Below are 22,528 nucleotides of genomic sequence, written 5' to 3'. Positions count from 1 at the left end.
TATATAAATATTTATATTTCAATAAGGAAGGTGGGTAGAATACATATAATTTGTACAGAAATAAATAATTCAACTATTAAACATTTTCTTAATTATTGTACTTTTATTACTGTTGCACCATTTATACAATTACATATATTTTCAATGCATCCATTTTACATCTTCCGTTGCATTTTTTTCTTTAATTTTTTTATTCTTTTTTTATTTTACTTATTTCCCAATGAGTGTTGTGTTGGTGTCCATGTGACATATAATGGAAGAAAAACTGGAACTGCAAATCAACGCAGACTTTTTTTTTTATTTCCACTGACCAATAAACAGAACTACAGGTGCACCCAACCACAGACATGCATTAATTCATCATGAGAAATCTAGGTAGACTAAGTAGGATGAGGATGTTTATTATTCCCAAAATATCTGAAGAGGAATAAGAGACAGCTAAGTGGGTTCTTTTGAAAAAAGTTTGGCCATTATTCATTGCATTTGAAAAAAAATAAAAAACAATATATCGACTGTAAATAAAAAAAAATTCTTTAAAAGGTTTGATTGCCTTGGCACAAGCCCTACTGGGAAATTCAAGAACATTTCTCCTGCATTTTTACTGCAGAAGCAAGAAACAAAATGTGTTATTTTGGCTACTTATTCTTTGAATCTGCTGCTTACATGTAAAAGATTCATTTTTTTTCCTTGCAAACATCTATCTCGCTAAACTTCCACAGCTTTAAGTTACTCATTAATTAATATAGTTGGTGGAATGTGTATTTTGTACATTTTCCCTCAAAAATACTATTTGGATCTCAACATCCTTTCTGGGCATTACATGTACTTATTTCAGATCTAAATCAAGTTTGTTAGTATAGCTGAAAAAAAATAATCAAAAACAAAGAAGAAAACATCATCGCAGGTTGTTTTAATGGGTATTTTCAAACAGGCTGTCCATTTTACTCTTGAACTGCTATGGTTTGATCAGAATTAGCTGCTGGGGTCTCCGAAGCTTTAACTTCATCAGCTGGTCCTGCAGGCTCAGAGGCCTTAGTAGTAGTAGAACTAGGTGCTTCAGTTTCTTGAGACTTCACAGAAGAAGGTGCGGCCTCACTGCTAGGTTTTGAGTCTGAAGCTGGGGCGGACTCACTTTTGATTTCTGATGAAGCGGGAGCCTCAGTCTTTTTGGCTTCCCCTTCCTCTTTACTCTTTTCCTCTACTTTACTTGGTGCTGGTGTTTCTGAAGGCTGAGAAACTTTGGCCTCAGTACTAGGCTCAGAGGCTTTTGGCCCTTCATTATTAGTAACAGGGGCAGGGGCTGCTGCTGGTTGATCCTCTGGCTTTGATACTGGTTGTTCTGTTTTCTGTGGCTCTGCTTTAGTATCAGAAGAAGCTTCCGTTTTCTCTGACTCTGGTTTCTGAACAACATCTTTTTTTGGTTCCTCTTTTTCCCCTTCTTTATTTTCTGTTTTGCTTTCCGTTGCCTGTGCATCCTTATCATTCTTTGCATCATTTTCTTTTACTTCTGTACTATCTACAGCAGGCTGAGTCTCTTCATTGGTTTTAGGTGCCCCTTCTTCTTCTGTGTTAGCTCCTTCTGCCTTTTTGTCTTTATCCTTAGTTTTGTCATCATTAACATTGTATCCCTTCTTCTTCTTGCTCAGCTTTCCTCCCATGTTTCAGACCCTATAATTAATAGAAAAAAAGTTATCTGTATGTTCTGACTTTATCTGTTCATATATAAGCACATGATATTTAAGAACATCCTAGAACAATAATAACTGTTACAGCATATGTATATGTGTTACATACAGTACACAGAATAATGGCAGTTACACTTGGTCTAAATAGATTTGTGGTGGACAGCATGAAAAAGGGGAGCAAGGTGCATTTTGTGCAAAATGCATCTTACCAAATAGGTATTGTTACAGACTTCAGTACTGCTGCTGAACTTAATCACACAGAGGAAGCAAATAAACTTGCCTGTTGATAAGCTGATGATTCAGCTCAAATGGACTAGCACAATTAAAAAAAGCCAAAAGGCTATCAGGAAAATATTCCTGATAGATGGTTAATAAATGCAAAATGGTTAATAAAATAACTGACAGGCAATATGAAAGTTTGCCTTTAAGTGCTTTATATTAAAAGCTGCATGCATAACATGATTGACCTGTTTCATTCCTCCCAACATTTGAAAAATAAAAAGAGGGACAAAAAGAAATGCTGTGTGTATGGCACCACTCCCATTTTACAAAGTATGGCAGGTTATTTAAAGTTTGAACACATTTCTGGGGGTTTTAGGGTCTTGTTTTATTTGTCATTACAGGTTTGCTAAAAAAGGTGAAATTGCCTTTAGGCTAATGCCACACATAGGGGCTGATTTACTAATCCACGAATCTGAATCCCGAATGGGAAAAAATCGGATTGAAAACGAGCATTTTGCGACTTTTTCGTATTTTTGCGATTTTTTCGTCGCCGTCGTGACTTTTTTGTGAATTGTCGCAACTTTTTCGTAGCCGTTACGACTTGCGCGAATTGTCACAACGTTTTTGTAGCCGTTACAACTTGTGCGAATTGTTGCGACTTTTTCGTATTGAGCGCTAGTAAACGGCAGGCAAACCTTTCTGATTTTTTTGCAACGGCTACGAAAAAGTCGAGACAATTTACGAAAAAGTCGCGACGGCAACGAAAAAATCACAAAATACCGATCATTATGAAAAAAACGCATAAGGGCCGCTTTCGATCCGTTCGTGGATTAGTAAATCGGCCCCATAGTGTATGTAGCCTATTTCTGGTAAGCTGAAAACCGGTTGCCAAGAATACGCTACAATCCTCCACATGTAGCAGATATCCACCGAAAATGCGAAGTCTCACTTTTTTGGCGGATATCGGCTACATGTGCCTGCACCCCAGCGTATTCAATGCATTCAGGTGCAAGCACAGGTAGGAGTATTTTTAAGCAGACAGTATGTAGCGTATTCTCAGCAACCGGTTTTCAGCTTGCCGAAAATATGCTACATACCCGACGTGTGGCATTAGCCTTAGGGTGCAAGTCTCAGTTCACCAAGGAGACCTGTTTAGCTTATTAGTTACAAATGTATCTAAGTGCAGGTGTAGCTTGTTAACTATTCTGGGCTCTCTGCCAAAAGTCTACTTATTTAATTAAGTTTGAGAGACATTGTATCTTTTTTAGTGTTCAGTGCAGGAGATCAAAGAGAAATGAGGGACTTTTCAGTAAGAATCCGGGACTGTGGACTGAGCTGTTAAAATCGGGGCTGTCCCGTGAAAATCGGGACAGTTGGGAGGTATGAATTGTTTGTATCCTCTTATAAAAAATGATTTCAGTTGAATAATAAGAAATGTGCCATTTATGGGAGGTGCTTATTTGTATGTAATTACAGTTACAAAGCCGAAACACAGGTTATAAGAATATTACTTTTAGTACCACTTTTTCACCATACACTGAATAGAATACTGACACTTTTGGCATGTGCTGCAGATTGGATATAAAATTATTTTTGAACAAAGCACCTTCCAGTAATGAAGTATTAGTATTCCCATATTTTCCCCATTAACTGAATAAAGGGTTTTTATACCTTTTATTATAATTATTTTTCAATATTTGTCTATCTGTAGATCTCTTCTGGGGACCAAATGACTGACAAATCTCTATATTAGCAAAGCTTTCTGTTTATTTATATCACATAAATAGCATGTTAACTTATATTTAATACTGCCCTCATTCTGCCAGAAACAAGCCTTCTAAAGCAATCTAGTATAAAAATCCAGGCATGACTAACTGTCACATCCAGCAAGGCACAACGCAAAAGCGTTTAATGCCAAGTGACAGGTAGTCTCAAACATAGAACTGATTTTGCAAAACCAAGGGGTTACTCCTGTGTTACATACTGCAAGAAGCTATTTTATGAAGAATCTTGTTGCAAACGCTGCCAGGCAGGCATAGATATTTATACTGTAAATATTTTTTTTTTCAGATAATATATATTTATCAATAGCAGGTTATGGGCAGTAGACTTTTCACCTATGGATCTCATGATACACTTTTCAAAATGCTTAAATATATATACAACTATAACATTGTGGTGTTTTTGTGATTGCTTTGCCCCCTGTCAACTAAGTACAATGCAGCTCACTAAAAATTCACCCACTTTGTGGAAATGTATGATTAGATTTACAGAGCACAAAAACTCTCTGTTTTGTGTGAAATCACGAAACCCCCCATACTATTTAGTTGGCAAGATCCTCACCTCAACATCTAAATAAGTTGTGCCTTGCTACTTCATGATCCACCCAGGCAACGCTGGTCCAAACCTTGCCCATTCTCAGCCTCCTCTTTTAGTTGTTCACAATTTAGGAATATCAAGTCTTTATGAGCCCCGGTTATTGCAGGGTCCCTAATTTGACTCCCAACTGCCCCCCTATCTACATAGCAGCACAAGTAGGGTTGCCATCTGTCTGATTTTGATCCAGACAGCCTGGTTTTTAAACTGCCCCAATTTAGAAAACTGGACAGGACTCTTTAAGGTTGACATGGCAACCAACCATCATAGACCTGCCCCCATGTCATCATAGCCCCAGCCACGTGACATCACTGACCCACCCAGTGACATCCCCTCCCCCCCACTGCCCAGGGTTAGCCACAGCAAAAGGTGGCAACCCTAAGCACACAAGGACAAGTCACTAGCATTTCTGGGCTTTTCCATATTACCCAAAAATTTACTTATGTAATTTTGTTACTGGGTGAATATCCTAACATTGGGCCCATTATCTGAAAACTTGTTATCCAGAAAGCTCTAAAATAAGGTTGTTTCTCCTATTTAAACAAGCAGTTAAGAATTGTAACTAACTTAGCATAAATCTATATTGACGGCAAAACAATCCTATTGAGTTTTGTTTTACTTTTAAATGTTTTTTTTTTGTTTTTGTATACTCAAGGCATGGTTTTCCACATTTTAGAAATGTTCCCACATCCAATAAACTGAGGTTGCAAGCATTCTGGAGATTTCCATTTTCCATGTCTATATTGTTTGTTTGTCATTATAGCTTTTGTAGATTTACTAACTAAAAATATTAAAGCTTCTGTAAAAACTCCATTTATAATGTTGTATAGAGTATAGAGAAAAGAGTCAGATATCTCATTCCTCAAAGTTTCATTTCCTCATTCAGTCGTGAAAATTATTTAAATCTGAGAAACCCAATTGTACAACGGTACATTGTCACATCAGACTTTAAGTGGCAAATCTGATGGAACCAATCTTTCCAAATTCTATGTACCATATATACTCAAGTATAAGCACCCAAAATGTGCTGAAAAATTAACCCTCGGCTTATACTCGAGTCCCTACAGCTTGCACCCTCTGCTACCTGATTCCCTGTGCGCTTTTCTGCTCACCGCAACTTCCTTGCTCCGCCCCCCATGTGACGTCACACACTCAGCTCTGTTGCTTTCAGCTCTGTCATCTATTTGTCTAATGGGGAGGGGGGAGGGAGAAGCAGGCAGACAGACAGGCATGCACAGGAAAGCTCAAACTGGCCTTCTATTTATTTTTTTGTGTTGCGAATGGGGAGAGCTCTTTCAAGCAGGCATGCAACGGAAAGGTCAAGCCTGCCTGCTATCTATTTCACAATGCTACAAGGTGAGGAGGGTGGGTGGGAGAGCTCCTTGAAGGAAGCTACAGGCTAAATCCTCCCAGTTTATGATGTGCTCGTTTTGATAGACAGGTTGAGCTAGAGTCGGGTTGTCAGACAGTCGGGTTGAGGATCTTTAGTAGGATTTATGCAGAGAAACAGGACTTTCGGGAAAAAACAGTTAACAACCTATAGGTAGGTTTGGAAGTAGGAAAGAAAGAATTTTTTTGGTGTCGGTATCACTTTTAATATCTTACTGTCCCTTATATTTATTGTTATGGGTTAGTACAGAGGATTTGCAATTTTTGTCAATTTCCATCAGCCCCTGGCAACCTTGTGCATTTTGTGGGAATCAGGGAGGGGTGGTCCAATAGCAACGCAGGTATTAATGAGTGATTCCTTCTCCAGGTGATCATGCTGTTAAGCCTGTGGGAGGCAGGGGGCACCCTGCTAGAGGAGGCAGTAGGGGGGAGCCTGGCATCTTGCATACTTATTCCCTGCACGTATTTGTTCAGTAAGATTGATAGATCCTAATTTTATTGGAATTTCTTTTGATTATTGAAACTTAGCAGAAGCTGCTGCATTTCTCACCCTAGGCTTATACTCGAGTCAATAGGTTTTTCCAGTTTTCTTAGGTAAAATTAGGTACCTCGGCTTATATTCGGATCGGCTTATACTCGAGTATATACAGTATTGCATGTAGTTTCAGACTCTGGGTTGCACAGGACTGGGGAGTGCAAACTAGCTCTTAAGTGGAAATGAGGGTTTACTTTTAATACAGAGAAAATTAGGTAACCCCCCCCCCCCCCCCCGAATTGTAAATTTGAAGATATAAGAAGCTACCTAAGAGCTCCAGGACCTGTATAAAAGCACTTTTCTTCTGTATCATGCCTCTATATGGTAATGAGCTCCTAGCTGACTTTACCTGATTTTATCTGATTGGTTGCTCTGTGTTACTAGACGTAGAGTAAATGTTGCAACACTTATTACATTATACATTAAGGGTAATGTAATAAGGAAGAATCTAAAAATGGAAATAAACATTTATAATTGTGTTATATAATACACAAATGTAACATGTGACAAATAACACTAAGCATGGTTTATTTATTGATATATTTTCCATAACATTCCTAGCTTTAATATATTATTGAGAAATAACATACAGGCCTATGTTTATTTTAAAAACAATGACTTATCAAAGACAAAAAATACACCTTAGCAGTGGCCAGGGGAGTGTTAGTCACTATAGTGTACCACTTCAGCGCTGCTAAATATGTTAGTGCTCTGTAAATACATGTTAATAATAATAATACACCAACTGACAGTTATAAGCTTTGCAACAACCCCCATGCTCTTTTTAGGAACTGGTCTGCATTTGTAATCTGTATGTCTTAAAGGGGTAGTTCACCTTTAAATTCACTTTTTGTAAGTTATAAAATGAGCAATTCTTAGCAACTCTGTAAGGCTTCAAATTTATTGTTATTGTTACTTTTTCTTACTTATCTTTCTATTCAGGCCTCTCCTATTCATATTCTAAACTATCTCTTACACCACTGTTTAGTTGCTAGGATAATTTAGACCCTAGCAACCATATAGTGGCTGAAATTCCAAACTGGAAAGCTGCTGAATAAAAGTCAAAATAATTCAAAAACCGCACATAATAATAATTAAAAAAAAAAGTCGACCAATTGCACATTGCTTCAGAAAAGCACCCTCCATATCATGCTAAAAGTTAATTTAAAGATGAACAAATTCTTTAAAGTATATACTGTGCTAATGAATAACTATACAGTTCAACCATTAGTTACTAGAAAGGTATGAAAGGTGAGTATTTTTAGATTTAGATGCATCAGTGACCTGAATCTGAAATGTTCACTGATTTAAAGACCATGGGCCTGAACAAGGGGTTGGCAGAAGGGGGGGGGGGGTGCTACCTAGACATGTCCCTCTGCTGCCCCTAACTCCAGCAAAGATGCAGTGGAGGGGGGGGGGGGCAAAGCAGCCATGGAAATTATGTGGATGAAGAGAGTGGAGGTGTGTGAGTTCAGGGAGCTGCTGATGGGAGAGATACTGAGGTGTGGTGGCAGCGGCGAGAAAAGCTGTGGACATGCCTTGGGCACCCTTCTAAGTTGGCCGAGTTTTGACAGACCAATACAAATAAAAGTGAATGTATACAGTTAATATACTTCATGTTAGTAACAGTTGCCTGGGCCCTAACAAAATCCTGTAATATTGGCAGAATAAGGGGGTAGATTTGTTGGTACTAATTTAAGAGACATGTAATTCTCTCTAAGGTAGAACTAAATAAAATACCCAGGCAATGTGTAAATCATTTCTTATTCCCAAGTATAAATGCTGGCAAGGTGAAAACATCTGCAGGTTAATGTATAACTAGCTGTAAATTGAATATATTGTACCAACCAGAAAATGTAAAATATGCAGCGTCAAGCTTAAATAAATGTAATCAGAGCCACAATCTAATATGATTCATGTGATACACAATGTCAGAGTTCAGTAAATTGCTGCTACTAGTTGGCACAAGGAGGACACAATCAGCATTTTGTAAATGGAACAGGACTACAAAAACACACATGCTGGGATTATTGAACAACCAATGAAGAGAATAATCTAATCCATTATGACACATGATTAAGTAATCTGTTCTTATACTGGTGAAGGGATTCAAATATAAATAAGAGATTATCTAGTAAACTAAAATTATAGTGTCACAGAAATTATACATTATTTAAATCAATCTCTTCCCCAGGAAAACTTACAATCTAAGGTCCCTATCACATTATTATTATTATTATTATTATTAACATTTATTTATAAAACGCCAACATATTCCGCAGCGCTGTACAATAAGTGGGTTTCATACATTGGACATACAGAGTAACATATAAAGCAATCAATAACCAATACAAGAGGTGAAGAGCCCTGCCCAAAAGAGCTTACAATCTACAAGGAGAAAGGGTTGAGACACAAGGTGTGGGAATGGGCATGACTAGAGTTGTGAGAGGTGTGGCACAGGTTATTGCTTTTAGCAGCACACTTAGGTTATGCTAAACTAGATTAGGGTAAGCTTCTCTAAATAAATGCGTTTTTAGAGATCTCTTGAAGGCAGAGAGATTGGGAGAAAGTCTGACAGTTTGTGGGAGTGAATTCCAGAGAAGGGGGGCAGCCCTTGCAAAATCTTGAATGTGAGTGTGTGAGGAGGGAATGAGAGAGGAGTTGAGGAGCAGGTCAGTAGAGGAGCGTAACAAGCAGGTTGGATAGTACCTAGAGATAAGTTCAGAGATGTAGGGTGGGGCAGAGTTATGAACTGCTTTGTATGTGAGAGTCATTAGTTTGAATTTTATCCTGGATGGTAGGGAAAGCCAGTACAGAGATTGGCAGAGTGGCACGGCAGAGGAGGAGCGGTTGGAGAGGTGTATGAGCCTGGCAGCAGTATTCATTATGGACTGGAGAGGGGACAGTCTTTGGAGGGGAAGTCCAATTAATAGGGAGCTACAGTAATCCAGGCGAGATATTATAAGAGAGTGAATAAGAATTTTGGCAGCATCTTGGGTGATAAATGATCGTATTTTGGAAATATTTCTTAGGTGAAAGTGACTTGATTTGATAAATGACTGGATATGAGGAGTGAAGGACAGGGCAGAGTCAAGGATAACCCCAAGGCACCGGGCCTGGGAAGATGGGGTGATGGTGGAATTGTTAACCTTTATAGATACCTCGGGAACAATGTGGGCATTGGATGGGGGAAAGAGAACCAATTCAGTCTTAGAGAGGTTTAATTTCAGGTAACGTTGGGACATCCAAGTGGAGATAGCGGACAGGCAGGAAGAGACACGCGTTAGAAGCTCTGGGTTGAGATTAGGAGAGGAAAGATAGATCTGAGTATCGTCAGCATAGAGGTGGTACTGAAAGCCAAAAGAATTGATTAATTTGCCAAGTGAGGAGGTATAGAGAGAAAATAGTAAGGGGTCCAGGACAGAGCCTTGGGGAACCCCGACAGAAAGAGGCAGGGGAGAAGATGATTCCCCATTGTAAGAGACACTGAAGGATCGATCTTAGAGATAAGATGAAAACCAGGATAAGGCAGTGTCACGAAGGCCAAGAGAGCGGAGAGTCTGAAGGAGAAGAGGGTGATCCACAGTGTCAAAAGCAGCAGAGAGATCGAGAAGTATTAGTAGTGAGTAGTGTTTTTTGGCTTTAGCCGATAGGAGGTCATTTGTTAGTCGGGTTAGAGCAGTTTCGGTGGAGTGTTGTCTAAAACCAGATTGTAGGGGATCCAGGAGGTTGTTGTCAGAGAGGAATAGCGTCAGTCGGTTGTAAACTAGGCGCTCAAGCAGTTTGGAGATGAATGGAAGCAGAGAGAAAATGAATGGGAGCAGAGAACACACAGTAGAGTACAGTTTATCAGGAGCCACTTTACCTGCCTGTATGTTTTTGGTGCAGGACGAAACCTGAGTACCTAAAGGAAACCCACTAATACATAAATCTTTCAATATCTTAACCCTATTGGGGGTCAACATTGACTCTGGAGGGTGCACAAGCACTAAAGGATGCATTAGCTGTGCTGTGTGTGTTGTGCTTCATACTGAGCACTAGATTAAAATATGATGCTCAGTACAAAGGGCAGTGTCAGGATGTGCAGCAAAGCCCTGTCTTTACTGTGGTAAAGATATAGCCTCCATGTGGGTTACAGGCTGCTGGCTGTGGGCCCCAATGAAGGCTGTCCCACCTGCCCCAATTAAATAGAGCACTGTCTAACATTCTAGAAGTCTCTGTAAAACTACTACTACTGTTAGTTAAACTGCTACCTTCCTGTTTCACAATGTGACCTCTTGTCCTTAAAATCCTTCTATTGTCATGATTCTAAGAAGAATGCATGTCATTTATTCTCAAAATTGTAGTATCATTTTACCTCACTGTCAAATACACTATAAATAGATTGCATTCATTTATGAGTAAACCCATGCATTCATGCATGCCACTAATCTTGGGCACCAACCCAAAACCCGGTATACACATTCCAAATGATACCAGCCCCCCTATCTTGTATTAAGAAAGCATGACTGTATGTAACCAGGTATTTGAATTTAAAATTGGACCAGCCTATATTAGTTGGATGTTGTTCCATGTCGAGTAATCCATAGCAACCAAACAGCAGATAGCATTTATCTATATACTTTAGGAAAGCAAATATTTCATTAGTTGCTCTGGGTTACCAGAACTGACAATATACCATTGTATCAATATAACAAAGAATGATATACCATTATATCATTCTTTGGAAGACTTGTTCATATTATAGTAATTTATTAAAATGAACTTGTTATACAGGTATAGAACCCGTTATCGAGAATGCTCGGGACCAAGGGAATTCTGGATAAGGGGTCTTTCCGTAATTTGGATCTCCATACCTTAAGTCTTCTAAAAAATTAATAAAACATGAATAAAACCCAATAGGATTGCTTTGCCTCCAATAAGGATTAATTATATCTTAGTTGGGATAAATTACAAGGTACTGTTTTTATATTACAGAGAAAAAGGAAATACGTTTTAAAAGTCTGAATTATTTGATTTAAATGGAGTCTATGGGAGATGGGCTTTCCGTAATTCGGAGCTTTCTGGATAAGGGGTTTCCAGATAAGGGATCCCATACCTGTATTATGTAGAAAACCACCCAAACAAGTAAAATGATGAGATTATGACAGACGTATAATCTGTCATATATGTAGAACATAGGGTTAAAAGAATATTCAGTGTAATTATTAGTTGCCATTTGTAGATCCTACTGTAAAAGCAGGCCATATATATGTAAAAATGCACACAATTTGAAGCATGTGATATGGTTTGTTAAATATGAATTAAAAGATAAACCTTTTCTTGTTTAAGAAACTCAGTTTTCACCAAAGGCTTGAACTCTACGTGTGCAAGGAATTCACCGCAGCCAAGAATTTTTAAATATTATGAGCATATCTCTAAACCCCTGCTGACCTCTATGGAGATGGTTGAGCTCTACTGGGTAAGAACTATCCAGACCAGAAAAGTATTTTGTTGCTTTCATCAAATCTGGGAGGAATACATGACAAAAGATCTTTAAAACATGCTGCTTACACAAATATACCAAGTTTATCTTTGCAGTATACAACATAATGATGTATTCCCAGTTATACATCTTTCTGAAGGACACTTCTAGCATAGCCTATTTACATTACATTTAAGGCGAGGCCATCAGGACCATATTTGTTGGAAGGCTACAAAGGCCCTGACTTAAATCTGTGATTCCAAACACACCCAAAACAGAACTCGGTGGTGCAGTAACATAAAGGGGATTGATAATTTAATTTTATTAATGTATATGGAACACATTACACTGTAAAAAAGAGTCAAACTGCATGTGATTCATGGCTTCATAAAGTCACCCAAGGAAAATGTTAATTTGATGTATTGATTTTTTTTTTTTAGTTATTTTGGTTCATATTAAACCTGTAACAACTGAGTTAGAAACTAAAGCTCAGACATGTTCATAAAACTTCAATGGTACACTGGGCTGTGCCTAAGCTTAGGCACAGTCTAGGGTGCCATTAGCCTAAAGAAGTATCTTTCAGTATGCTTAAATATATATTAATATTCTATATTACACACAGTCTCAAATAGCATGGTCTGTAAACACTTCTTAAAGGGTTATTTTGCTTAACAGAAGTTCTAGCTTTGCCTTAATGAAGGTTGGCTTTAGCAAATAACAGCAGAAATAAACACAGTCATAGAAGAATGGGCACTGGAGACACACACTGCATTGTCTGTCACAGAAAATCATATCTGCTACAGTGGGTTGAAAAGGACACAACTAATGTAACCAGACCTAAACAGCAAAGTAAAAAAAAATAGGCAGCAGCTCATATCCATAAATTGATCTGTAAAACTGCAGAAATCCTGCCCGATGCAAGGGACATAACTGTGACTAAGTAAAAGGAATCCAGCCTCTAGGTAGGTCATACATCCATGGCACACCCTTGAACCAGCCTTTTATTTCATAATCATGTGACATGTTCGCCAAACTTGATTCTATAATTTTTCTGGCACTTTTGCATTTGTACAACTGTTCAAATTACGGTTCAGAAATCAGATACTTTTTGCAACATCCCATATCAGACAAATCATTAGAAATGGGCAGTATGGATTTTTTGTCACACATATGGCTCACATAAGTGCTTTTTCATTGTATATGCAAATCTAAAGTCAGATTTAGGACTTGTATTTGCCAGTCAAATTATTTTTTTCCTCATTATTATGCGTATAGCATATCCTGTTCTTCAGATCTCACAGAATCATACCTACATGCCTTTGTTCACTCTAAACATCTTTTAGCATTGGAAAATACTGCTCTGACTTGAAGTAAAGCAAAAAACAAAAATGAAACAACTGAGATTCCAATAGTTAAAATTTTGATATAACACATGGTCATGGGAACTACGTTTGTTTGTTTTTTTGCAGTCACTATTATGTTATTGGTTTCAGGCACATTAAATCCTATTGTACTTTCTTTCTCAGCCATAATAACCTTAACAATGTGAGCCTTTGTCTTCAAGCACAACGAAATTAAAAAAAAAAGCCTAGCAGAATTTGTTTTTAAGTAGTTAAAAAAGGACAACCACAGCATATAATTTATACAAGGGCATCAAAATCTAGAGAGTGAATAAGACTCTGCAAATTGTATATGACACTCTAGTCCATGGAGAATACCAACTGAGATATCAACCAGCAGTAAATGAGATCTGACTGGGAGTTCACTGGGAATGCTCTGTGCATAAACCATTCATTGCAGCTGTATATTCAAAAATTCGTCATAATCATTTATTTATATAACACCAGCTGGTTATTCAGAACTCCGCAAAAAGAAATTCACTCAAAGCATTGCTAACAACACATTTAACTCCTTGGGCAATGTAGGAGGCCTACAGCACTTTACAACCTGCTGTCATCAATGGGGATACTCAAAGCCAAAAAGGTTTCAAGTTCTTAAACTTGGAAAGTGCAAAATAATTATTTCCCAAGATTGGTACATTAGCTATAGGCAATATACTGACACAAAATCTAGATAGCGGATACTGTGATTTTATTTTTTTTTACATTTCTTTTTTTTGCATCATATACCTATAGTGTCCACCATCTATACTTTTCCCTTTTCTGCTATCATGCTACTTTTATACAGTTTGCTTGGATAATGTTTTTATTGGATGTTTTTGTTACTAGTATCCATTAACACTGTATTCCACTAACTCAACTCAATTAAAGACTTTCAGAGCATGCAGGCACCATCTGTCTCTTCTGAACCATCGCCAGGATGCCTATGTTACTGTTTTAATTTAATGGAATGCATCTCTTTCCTCTTTTAATTTCTCCTTAAAGACTTATATTCTTTAACACACCCTCCATGTTTTAATTCCTAAATCTTTAATAACACCTCTTCCTCTGTTGCTTCTGTATTTTCTTTGGAGATGTTTATTGCAGCAGTCCAACATATATAGGGGCACATTTACTAATCCACGAACGTCCGAAAAGCGTCTGAATGCGTTTTTTCCGTAATGATCGGTATTTTGCAATTTTTTCGTAGCCATTACGACTTGCTCGTAAATTGTCGCGACTTTTTCGTAGCCATTACGACTTGCTCGTAAATTGTCGCAACTTTTTCATTGCCATTACTACTTGCTTGTAAATTGTAGCGACTTTTTCGTAGCCATCATGCCGAGTACGAAAGTTTCGAATTCATTCAAGTTTCAGTATCGTGACTTTCCTTGGGCCAGGTTGGGGCTGCAGAGTGCCATTGAGTCCTATAGGAGGCTTCCAAAATCATGCAAAGTCGCAAAGGTTTGCCCACCGTTTACGAGCGCTCAATACGAAAAAGTTGCGACAATATACGAGCAAGTCGGTATGGCTATGAAAAAGTCACGACAATTTACGAGCAAGTCGTAATGGCTATGAAAAAGTTGCAACAATTTACGAGCTAGTCGTAATGGCTACGAAAAAGTTGCGACAATTTACGAAAAATCGCAAAATGTTCGTTTCCAATCCGATTTTTTTCCATTCGGGATTCGGATTCGTGGATTAGTAAATCAGCCCCATAGTCAATACGTCATAAGACATTGTATGTGTGAGCAACTTTCTAAAAGCACTACATAATTTCACCTAATCACATTATCTGCTTCTTTGTTAAGAACTACAAATACTCCTATTTTGTGGAAGCAACAATGTTAAAAGAGCATTGAACATCAGATAGCTAGTAACACAGAATTAGGAATTAAACAATAATCTAATAATTGACTAAGTCAATAATCAGGGTTGCAACGATTTTGCATGGTATTTTTTCACAGTGAGACCTAATCTATTGCAGTATGCAAACTAAAATAAAGACAGGTTGTCATCAATGAAATCTCCAGCCAAACAAATTTAGAGGCAAGTGTAAAGCTTGAACTATTGCAAACTGCTGCTTTAACAATGGAGTAATTCATGTAGACTTTTGGGTTTGGCAATGAGACATTCTTGGCCAAGCTCCTAGTGGACAAGCAAATTTAATTAGTGCTTTGGACATACAAAAAAGGTCAGAGAACAAGATGCAACATCCTGGGTCTGGCAATTCATGAGAGCTTCAGAGGAGGACTGAACGGCATGGCTGAGAAGTTTACAACCCTTAGCATATAACTAAAATTACATTACTGTGTAAATGAACTATGCATATGCAGATAGATAGAAAGACAGATAGATATATATATATATAGATAGATAGATATAGACAAATGATGTACATAGATTGACAGACAGACATAGCTAGATAAACAGACAGTAGATATAGACAAATGGTGTACATAGATTGACAGGCAGATACATGGGCAGACAAGTAAAAAACAGATAAAACAAAAGTTCCAGAATCCAATCACCAATCTCATCAGTTCATGCACTCATATAACACTTTAAGTAGTAAACAAAACAGAGGCTTTTAAAATACCTAAACCAGTACCTTAGCTACACTGTGTACTTTATTTTGGCCTGTGTATATTGCTATTAAAGAAAGGCTCTTTCTCAGGGGAAGTCTAGGAGACACTGTTTTCGCATTTGTTACCCATGGGAGAATGATTAGCAAACTTGTTGTGCTTCTTTCACACACTAAACAGATCTGCTGATACAGAAATATAAAAGACTTTTGTTTTTTTATTTAGTAGAGCATGTGGAAAACCATTGCCTACTTATTCTGTATCCTACAGGGTGGGTGACATGGAAATGACAAGACATGGATCAATTAAGAAATTGTATAGGGTTCTTTAGTGAGGTGCCCCTTGCTAAATAACCTATTGATCCATTGCTTTTCAAAATGTATATTGATAGCATTTTGTACCTGATACAGGACGAATTAGAATAATTGTTTCAAAGAGACTGTATGTAATCAACCATCGATAATAAGTAACTCAGGTTTAACCTTATGCATGATAAGGGTAAACATAAAATACTAGTGGGAGCTGTCTCTTAAGGTAACCTGCACAGTATCCAGACCCACAGTCTGCACAAACAGATACTGTACGAGGGGCCATACCCATGCACAGGTATTATTGTATTATTGCATTTGTTTGGGCCCACCTCCCAAATAACCAACAAAGCAGGAAGTGAAGAGCATCCCTGCAATTGGCTATGCAAGACCCAATGGTCAGGCAGTATGGTCATAATTAGTCAAACTGTCTTACTATATCAGGCCATGTATGGCAACTTTTTCACCACTGCTAAGAATTGTCAAGAAAAACTATACAATGTATCTAGTACTATTTGTGTAGTGGTGTACTTTAAAGAGAACTTCTCCACCAAAAAGCTATTTTTTGCATAGAAAGAAGCAGCTGTCCAATATATATTAATTAAACATTTTCAAGTGTTTTACATTTATTCATGCTGTTTTCTGGGTCTAATTTTTAAAATAGTTTAGCAGAAGTTAGTTAGTGCTCTGTTGGTATCTGTTTCAAGAACCAGAAGTGCAAAGAATAACAGGCAATAACATTTACAAATAATATTTTTTAAAAAATCATTCAAACTGTTTAATGTATAATGGAAAGTTAATTAGAATTTCATTTTCTTTCATTATGGGAGGAGATCCCTATAATATACTTTTTCTCATATTTTTATTTAGTCTTCCTTTAGCTTCAGCTCTTTCATTTTAACCACCCACATCCCTCAAGAAACCTAATTAAAGCTTTAAATAAATTTCTCTACATTTGGGGTTCAACAGTAAAATTACTCATAAACTGTATAAACTACAATTTATCCTAGAGAATTGCTGGCAGTAGGGCAAAGGTCCCTACATTGTTTTGTTGAGACAGGCAGCAGTACACTAAACTTTAGCAAGAATCACTTCCTAATAATTTAATTGAAACTACACTGTATTTCACTGCACATATTTTTCCTTAGGAAAGATGTGTCTCTATATTGGGGAGATTGTTGTGCTCATGTGCCATCATTATTTTTGAGAGTATTGATAAGGAGCAATAGCATTTATTATATTGTTTCAATATTTACAGTCCTTTTTAACTCCTTATAAGTAAACAATGAAAACCTAGATAATAAGACCTTCAAAGAGATAAGAAAGCATTAAATGTAATAAAGCTTTTATATGGGGTACCGATTTGTATGAATATTATCTTATATTATAAGATGCTGATTAGCAGAAACAAACATTTTGCTACCTTATGTGCCACCATCAGAAACTGATAGCAATGGAAAAAGGAAGTAATGGTATGAAAAGTACAGCAAGATGGCTGTAAAGGCAATGGCACACTTTATTGCCCACAGGAAATCACCTTCCACGTGGATGATAAAGCAATAACCATGGAAAAAATTAATTTGAAGTCACAAGAAAAAGGGAAGAAGAAAATTGTTGGTTCTGGACAGAGTTGCATGGAAGTTGCAACTGAAAATGCTTGCTAACAACCATTCCCATTAAACCTTATATCCCTAGATTGTACACTGTGAGATAACACTTGTTGTGTACATAACAGACTTATCTATTTAACTGGCCTTCTTTGATTAGTGCCTTTCCAATGATAAATCTTCTCTGCGCCTACTGTATAGTTGTACACCTCTCTACACCAAAGTTTCTATGTTGTTGTTTCCTATGCATGTCAATGAAATACAGCAGGTACAGCAGCGTAACTCTGGTGTGGGTACTTATATAAATATATAGCCTTTACATATGGAATTCAAACAAATGGGAAATTTTGCATTATCATGAAGCTGTAGCTTTAGAAATATGCATTAAAGGAGAAGGAAAGATTTTAGGATAAACTAGGAGTTAAATATTTCCATGGACAAGCACAAAACTTGCAAAAAAAAAGTGGTCACTGAACAGCAGAGATAGATAAGAGGGGTTTATTTATTAAAGGCTGGACAAGATAAAGCAGCCACAAACACTTTCTACTCATGAATCAGCACACATTGATAATTGGGTTAGGTGGAGAGCACATGATTGATTTCAATAAGAAAAAAGTGACATGTACAACTGATGAGAGCAGCTGCTAATTATCTTGTACACTTTACCAGATAATATGCATTCGGCCATGTACTTACAATAATGTGCCTTTGCAGGAAGTCCATTTATCAAATTGATAATTTTCAGCATTTGCTTCATTGTGACCCAAATGTAAAAGTTACCTCAAATGTGAGAAAAGAGTGGGGATCTCAACATACCATGTTTGAGGTGGTGATTCCACAAAAAAGTGGTCTATGGGGCTACTCCCCTGAAATACAGCGGCAGCTCAAGCAAAGTTCATCTAATAAAATAGAATGACATACTAAAAGCTGAGTAGGGCAGCCATTTAAACGGACCATCTTTTAGCTTGTTATGTTGCCAAAATGTTCCTTCTCTGAATTTTTTAGTTTAAGCTAAAAGTGGGACCTGCCATATTACCTGCTCTAAAAGTGGAAAGCATGTACTGTACATATATCATACAGATAACGGTATAAGTTCTTTAGACAATAGTATAAGTGCTATTGATGATACTACCGTATCTCCAGTAAAAATTTGCAGACATGGCCTTACTGAAACAGAGAAAAGCTCAAGATTTATAATTACTGAATCATGAGAAACCTTATTTGGGCAACAGGTGGTAACAAACTGACATAAAGATAATACCATGTGATCTCTCCATAGAGAAATAAGTAATGGCCAACAACACTGATCCTCAGAGAAATCAGGTTTTTTTGTTGTTGTTTTTACCTTGTTTATTAAAATAATAATTCTGCCCAACTTCCACCACCCCAAGAATACACTTATTTTCCATTTTACTTTTTAATAATGATAAGAATGTAGTTTGATGATATATTACATTTTAGCCTACCAATATTGTACATACCTTAAACAAATAAAGGGATGTTCAGCTTTTAGCTTTGCAGAATTATTGGAGGTAAAACTCCCTGCATGCCTTTGCATAAACCAACAGCTGCCAGTGCCATCATGATCCCAGATTAATTATTGGTTGTTTTAACTCTCTTAGTAATCTTGCAGACACAACCCAGTGTTTCTTATTTACAAATCCATATGTTACATTTAGCAAAAATTCATATAAATGCATCCTCTGCCTAAATATACTATATGTGAGTATCTCTGTAACTAGGTATGGTTAGGTATATGTATGATGGTACGAAGTGAAAATCTTTTCTTTTTCTGCTGATTACTGACATAGTAATCATATGCCACCATACACATGACACATTGAGCTTTGCACAATAGGAGACTGTTAACTAAGAAAGAGCAGAACATCAGTAGATTTATTGATTTATCAGTCACATGAGGCCTTCCTCCTATGTTCATTTAGGCAGCTGAACATCTCTAGAGCTTCCAAAAAGCCATCTACTCAAGCATTACAAAGCATTACTGGCAAGGAATCTACAGTTTAGGAGCACTTTCCAGAAAGACATTTGGAACTTGAACTGTGTCTGGGACTTCCAATCTATTTGGCACCCAGCAAAAATAAACTTGGCAAATTAGTTTAATCTTTTTCATGGCATACAAAATTGCCTTTATGCATTTCGACAATGCATAATCTGTGAAAAAATACATTTATATCCTTTTTGGAAGTTCAGATAGTGTTATACACATACACACACACATATATATATCTCCGGCATGCCTCTTAATTAGCTGGCATAAAGGAAAACTATACCCACAGAATGAATACCTAACCAACATATAGTTTATATTATGTAAAGTGACCTATTAAAGAATCTCAACAAACTGGAATATATATATCTCAGTAAATACTACCCTTTTACATCCTTTCCCTTGATCCACCATTTAGTGTGCTCCATCAGAGATTACATGAAACAAAATAATGCAGCTTTAACTGTAACATTAAGAAGTATGGAAGCAAAAGGCAGAACTCTGTCCATTAAATGGCTGATGTGCAGTAGCATGTATGTGAAGATGATAGTTGCTATCTTCCAAGCAACTATTCCTCATAAACAAACAGTCAAACTTAGTGTATTTAATTTTTTAAGTCAAGTTATGTTCCTTTACTAGTTTGTGTCTCTTTTATACATGATATTATGTGCGCTTTCTGCAAAAATAAACAAATAGTAAAAAGTAAAAAAAAGATATTATCAAAAGAGTTACTGCATTCCCCCACCCCAATACAGAGAGTCATACAAAATGTGAATAATGCAAATGAGAATTTGCCATTGAGATGCAGGTTTGGAATTGTTCTATAGAATAGAAACATTGTGTATGAAGCTTATTACATTGTAAGATTTTCTGTCCCAACTGTACACTGAAACTGAATTTTCAATGCCAAAGTCAGGGTCAAACATGCACAAATTAAAAACTGTTGCAGGGGCAAAATTGAATGTCACATACAACTAGAGAACCTGTTTCCCACCAAGATGGAAATATTATTGTTGATCCCAAGCCTATATTAATTTGTTGGGCTCTATGGATTTAGCAAAATCATACTATACCATAAAGATGGCAATCCCATAGATTTTTATTCTAGAAGGGAAAAGAATGTTACAGTTATGGGAGCACCTGTATAAAGGCATATGGTATAGACTTGTCACCCCACAACAGGTACTGGGTGTCACACTGAAATAATTTTAATTAAAAAAGAGCTAACTGAAAAACATAATCAGACTCTAGGTAAAAGGGTGTGACATCAAAGGGTTAACATGAACCTTTGTTCTGGCATCTAAGAAGCAGTCTTTCTTTTACACTTAAATACCAAGACGTTTGATCACTAGGCGTGTTCTAGCCAGCTCACAATACACATAGTCCAGCATGGAATTCCCACCTAGCTTTGATAGCCTTTTGCATCTCTTATCGGTGTGTAGGCAGGCAGTGACACATAAACATTATCTTTGCAAATAGTTACCCTGGCATATTTAAAAATGCATGGCATAATACAATCAGCCAGGTTACCTGTTTCTTTTCCATACTTGGCTGGTGAAACAGGATATAGAGGAGATCAGAGTGGAAATATCTGGCTGCAAATTCCCTGAGATTATGCCAAGATGAGAGAGATGTGTAGGGATACATATGTAGTGGCATACATTATGTTTGAGACAAATACTGCAAAACTGAATTTCAGCTGCAAATGAACTTTACAGGATAAACATCTTCAATAATTTTTTTAATAAAAGTAAATGCTTTTCTGAGCCTCTTTAAAGCCACATCCAGACCAATTTATAAAGCCCTAATTTAATACATACATTAATAGCTGTGATTTTTATTATTTGTATATTTGGTTGTCTCTGTTTTATTTTTTGCCTTTATATGCTGTGCTTTAAGGAATAAAACAACAATCCAATAAAAATACCAAGATAATTAAAAGAGACTTACAAACAAGGAAGCAGAACAAATCTAAAATAACTACTGCTTGCTGTAATTAAAGGTGGCCATACACGTGGCGATCTGACGATGTTTCATACGACCATCGGTCGCACGAAACATCGTAAGATCCGCCACACACCATTCAGGGCTGAATCGGCAGGTAAGGAGGTAGAAACAATAGGATTTCTACCTCCTTCTGCCGATTCAGCTCTGAAGGGAGAATTTTGGTCAGGCGCCTTCTATGGCGCCCGATCAAAATTTTCAAACTGGTACGATCGGCGAGTCGTCCGATATCAGCAGCTTCCTGCGATATCGGTCGACTCGCCGACATGCCATACACGCACCGATTATCGTACGAAACGAGGTTTCGTACGATAATATCGGTGCGTGTATGGCCACCTTAAAGTAATGAGTCTGCAATCATACATGTTGAAACCACCAACATTCAAACATAACCCATAAATACACCACACAACTAGAGATGTAGCGAACTGTTCACCGGCGAACTAATTCGCGTGAACATCGGGTGTTCGCAAGTTCGTGAACTTTTCGCGCATGTTCGCAATTTGGGTTCGCGTGGCTTTTTTCCACTGCGTTTTTTCTCGGCCTAAAAACGCCGCACAAGCCACACATGGCATTTTTCAGCAAATCCCGTTTCCATGGTACTAATAGTGCGAAATAGCAAAAAACGCAGCGTATTTCCGCTAGGTCTGCCAGCTGCCTTTGCGTATACATAGGAATAGCTTGCGTTTTTACGCATCGCTGTGTCAACAAAGTATTTTTCAGAGAAATTTTTGCCCTTGATCTCCCTCCTGCATGCCACTGTCCAGGTCGTGGCACCCTTTAAACAACTTTAAAATCAGTTTTCTGGCCAGAAATGGCTTTTCTAGGTTTTAAAGTTCGCCTTCCCATTGAAGTCTATGGGGTTCGCAAAGTTCGCAAACTTTCGCACTTTTTGGCGTAAGTTCGCGAACGGGTTTGCGAACTTTTTTTTTGAGGTTCGCTACATCCCTACACACAACTGTCACC

The 22,528-nt window shown here is 37.4% G+C and overlaps 1 protein-coding gene across 1 annotated transcript in view; it reads right to left on the bottom strand.

Moving 5' to 3' along the window:
* Window positions 1-278: 278 nt before the first annotated feature.
* basp1 (brain abundant membrane attached signal protein 1) overlaps window positions 279-22,528 on the bottom strand; it is a 53,910-nt gene continuing 31,660 nt past the window's right edge. Inside the window, 1 exon segment of the mRNA NM_001011128.1 lies at window positions 279-1,668. Coding sequence (NP_001011128.1) covers window positions 942-1,658 — 717 coding nt within the window. The 5' untranslated portion in view covers window positions 1,659-1,668 and the 3' untranslated portion in view covers window positions 279-941.

This window comes from Xenopus tropicalis, chromosome 6, assembly GCF_000004195.4.
Source record: "Xenopus tropicalis strain Nigerian chromosome 6, UCB_Xtro_10.0, whole genome shotgun sequence".
In the NCBI taxonomy this organism is placed as follows: domain Eukaryota; kingdom Metazoa; phylum Chordata; class Amphibia; order Anura; family Pipidae; genus Xenopus; species Xenopus tropicalis.
This window is presented reverse-complemented; position numbering and strand designations above follow the sequence as displayed.